The sequence below is a fragment of the Hipposideros armiger genome, unplaced genomic scaffold, assembly GCF_001890085.2.
Source record: "Hipposideros armiger isolate ML-2016 unplaced genomic scaffold, ASM189008v1 scaffold_477, whole genome shotgun sequence".
Taxonomy (NCBI): domain Eukaryota; kingdom Metazoa; phylum Chordata; class Mammalia; order Chiroptera; family Hipposideridae; genus Hipposideros; species Hipposideros armiger.
In genome coordinates, this window is record NW_017731827.1 from 9,184 (window position 1) to 13,314 (window position 4,131).

Here is a 4,131-nt window from a genome sequence, read left to right on the forward strand (position 1 = left end):
TGACAGGTGCTGTCCAGCCAGCTCTTGCAAGCCCTCTTTGAGAGGGCAACTTACAACTAGATCTTAGTAGCTCTGCCAGGCCCTCCAGGAGGAGAAGGACACACCTAGGGGAAGAGACAGCATGTGCAGAAAGAAGCCTGGTGCCTGAGAGTGACCATTGAAGACCTGGGTACAGACAGGAGATGAGATGGGGAGGGCAGTTCTTGGAGGACCTTGGTGCTTTGCCTCAAGTGTTGTGGACTTGATCTGGTAGATGAAGGCCATTTGACCTGCTTCAGTGGGAAGCATCTCCCTGACTCAGCTTGCGATCCGGGAGAGGGAGCTTGGGTGTGGCAGGAGATGCCTCCTCCAGCTCAGCCTTTGTCAAAGTGGGGCCACCTACACCATAAGCTGGAGGAGCTTCTTAAACCCAAGGTCCCAGATCCCCAACCCAGACGCACTGATCCTAAATTTTGAACATGTGCCCTCCATGATTGCGAGGCATCCCTGTTATGGTCCTTGTCAGACCTACAAATGTGGGCAAGCTGTGTTGTAACCCTGGACATCCATTCGCTTGCTGCTGTTTGACCAGGAGTGGGGCTCATTCCCAGAAGCCAGGCTTGGGGCCCAGGCCAGTTCCCTACTTGGTTCAGAACCTATGGGTGTCGGGCCCTGTGCACAGCGGCCCTCAGAGAAAAAGGCTTCTTCTGTTCAGGGCTCAGGTGTGTCTCAGAGTGTCCTGAAGCCCAAGCTGCACAACAGGGTGCCCACCTGGTGCCCTGGGCCCTTTAAGCCAAGGCACATTCCTCAAGGCACCCTCCTCCCTTGCTGGGCATTTGTCCACTTCCGTAACCTGGTGGAAGTGAGAGAGTGGCCTCAGGGTGGCTGATATCGGACTCTCATCCACCAAACAGTCGCTACCATGACCGGCAGCCGCTGGACTTAGAGCTTTCTGCATTTTACCTGCACAACCACCCCAGGAGTGAGGGACAGGATCCTCGTTTCCTGGACAAGCTCAGACAGGTTACTTGTTTGTCTAAAACCACTCAATCCTATCTGTAAAACGGGGACGGTATTCCCCACCTCACAGGGAAGCGACAAGGATGGCATTGTGCTAACATGTGATGAACTGTAGTGGCACATTTGGAATCTGTTAAGAGGAGGGTGGGGGAGGCAGTCCAATTCAGGGGTGGCTGGGGACCAGAAGGACTTGATTGGAAATCCCTTGGCATGGCAAAGACACAGTTCTTACATGGACTGTATGTTAAGCTGCGGTGGCCTTGTAGGTGCTGGTGTCAAGACATTAGGTAAACAGGTCCAACAGCAGCTGTGCTAAAGGTCATCAAGGCGGGTCACCAGGCTACAGGAAGAAGCTTTTAGCCACCCTTGCTGGGCCCTGGAGATGGTGCTGTGAACCAGGCAGACTGACCTGGGGCGCCCTTGTCCCCCACTCTAGGGCCTCTGTCCACTGCTAGTCATATTAGGACTGAGAGCCTAGAGCTTCCTGAGAAAAAAAGTTGACTCTCCTCTTTCCCTTCCCTGACCCTCCCAGGCACTGTGACCTCAGCAGTTCCAAGGATCCAGCCAGGGTGACTTAGTCCTTGAGGGCTGCCATAACAGAACACCATAGACTGGGTGGCTTGTAAACAACACAGAGTTATTTCTCATAGTTCTGGAGGCTGGAAAATCCAAGATCAAATCAGTGGCAGAGTCAGTAGCTGGTGAAGGTCTGTTTCCTGTTCAAAGATGGCTGTCTTCTCGCTGTGTCCTCACATGGGAGAAAGAGGGAGGAGGAAGCAAGCTCTCTCTCAGTGTCTCTTCTTACAAGGGCACTAATCCCATTCATAAGAGCTCCGCCCTCCTGACCTGAGCATCTCCCAAAGGCCTCCACCCCCTGATACCATCACATTGGGGGTTAGGTTGCAACATACGAATTTTGGAAAGACATAACATTTAGTCTATGGCACTGGACGTTGCTTTATGAAGATCCGGGACCTCCTGACAGGAGCAGGAACTGAAGGTAGCTGAAGAGAGCCTCAATCTGAGTGAGGAAACCCCCTCTGAGCACGTGAGGAAAGGGGAAGCCTGCCTTCTGGCTGAGCCAGCAGCAATGCAGCAATGCTAGACCACAGGAGTGTCCTGCCACACCCAGGGACAGAAGGGCCTGATGCAGTGTGGTGTGGTGGCCATGAGCAGGGGTTTGGGTCCTGGTTCTGGCTTTGGCTCTTGGCTCTGCCACATCCTGGCTGGGTGGCCCTGGCAAGTCACTTCCCTGGTTCCTCAGATATGTCAGTCGCTCCTACTTCATAGAGTTGAAGTAAAGATAAAATGCATAAACGCATGCAGGGTACATAGCACAGAGCTGTCAAAGAGCTCGGTAATCGGGCTGTGATGATCCTCGCCTGGTAGAGGTGACAACAGCGGGCCCCACTTTCCCTTCTCTTGGGTCGTCACACAAGCAGTGGCTGCTCTCGTCACTGTGGAGGGTGCCTGGGCGCCGGGAGAGGCATCCCTGTCCGGCTGTGCCATCAGCCACCTTTGGGCTTTGGCAGTGGTGAGAATGGGGAACTGGTTCTGCACTCCTTGCCAGAAGGTACCCCACACAGGTGAGCTCCTGACAGAATATGTCTTGAGCACACCAAGCTTGAATTCCAGCCTCTGCCCTCCCCGGGGATTCACCTGGTCCTTATCCTCCACCTGCCTCAGCTGACCTGTTGACAGAAGAAACGTCCAAACCTGTAGAGAAGTTTTATGAGTTTATTCGAGCCAAACTGATGACATTTGCCAAGGAGCAAGATCTCAAATGTTACGTAGAATAAGAGTTTTACAGCTTCTTTTATGCATTTGAAATTGAGGAGAGGGAGGGAGGGAGGGAGGAAGAAAGGTTACAGGAGGGTGGGAGAAAGCAAGGCAGAATCCAGTTACAAGATTATGTGCATTCTTATGGGTGGTTATGCCTTCAAGGGGTTTTACTTCTGGTATTTCAAAGGCGTGTTAACTAGATGCACAAGAACAATGGACAGGACTGGCTTAAAATCTTTCACTAAAAGCATTACATGCCTGTCTGTGACTACCCACCGTGACCTGCCTGCCCAGTTAGGAATTTATGATCAGGTCACCCTGTGAGGTTACTGTCCATAGAACCCTTTTCTGGTCCACAGACTGATGTCGGGTGACAGGCCTGCTTTAAATGAGATAATATACATTACGGGCATGGTCTCAGCAGACCCTCACGGCGTAATTTACAATAGCAGGAGACTGGAGACGATGAACGTTCAAGAGTTATAACAAAGGTGACATGTTTGAGTGCTCAGTTCTCTGCACTATATTTATGAACTCACTTGACCCTCACAACTGTTATCAGCCCCAGTTTAACAGACGAGGGAACTGAGGCACAGAGAAGCCGAGTCACTTGCCCAGAGTCGCAGCGTTAACGGGTTAGACTGGATGTGAAGGCACCGGTCCCTGACTGCAGAGCCAGCTCCCCGCACATGTGGTTGGCATGGGTTTGCTTTCATCTCTGTACTCGAGGCTGATTGGGTCCTTTGGTTCAGCGGCTCAGTCAGTGACAGATGCTAAGGCTGGGGGTGAGCTTAGGTTGGGGGCACTGCGACTAGGACCCAGACCCCCCAAAGCTGAAGACCCCCTTTTTTTCTCCCTATAGAGTCCTCACCTACCTCAGCGCACCAGCGCGCGCCCACCCTCCCTCCACAGCCATGGTCTGGAAGAAACTGGGCTCCAGCAACTTCTCCAGCTGCCCCAATGGCTCCCGCCAGTGGATATGGGACGTGTTTGGTGAATGTGCCCAGGACGGCTGGGACGAGGCCAGCGTGGGCCTGGGCTTGATCTCCATTCTCTGCTTCGCTGCGTCCACCTTCCCGTGAGTAGTGCCAGGGTGGCAGAACCAGGGCAGGGTGGCAGGAGTGGGGCAGCGGCCCCAGGGACTGCAGGAAGAGGGGCCTGTCCAGACTCAAAGCCGAGCGTGCTCTCTCCACCACCTACTCGCTGACTTCCAACCTGCGGGGGAGGGCCCTGCACCGGACCCCACCCCAGGCCTGGCCCTGTGCTGGACGAAGCTGACGCACAGTAACAACACTTGCTACTGTTTGTTGAGTTCCCACTATGTACCTGGCTCAGTTCTAAGCACACAAC

The 4,131-nt window shown here is 53.6% G+C and overlaps 1 protein-coding gene across 3 annotated transcripts in view; it reads left to right on the forward strand.

Annotated features, from left to right (window-relative positions):
- Positions 1-1,214: 1,214 nt before the first annotated feature.
- The window catches only part of SLC66A1 (solute carrier family 66 member 1), an 11,406-nt gene continuing 8,489 nt past the window's right edge, over positions 1,215-4,131 (forward strand). The window contains exons 1-2 of one of the 3 annotated variants that reach the window (XM_019666742.1): positions 1,215-2,784; positions 3,644-3,859. In XM_019666742.1, the coding sequence (XP_019522287.1) occupies positions 3,696-3,859 (164 nt within the window). In that variant the 5' untranslated portion in view covers positions 1,215-2,784; positions 3,644-3,695. Of the gene's footprint in view, positions 2,785-3,643; positions 3,860-4,131 lie in introns of those variants that run through there. The other 2 variants (XM_019666744.1, XM_019666745.1) reach the window with 2 other exon arrangements.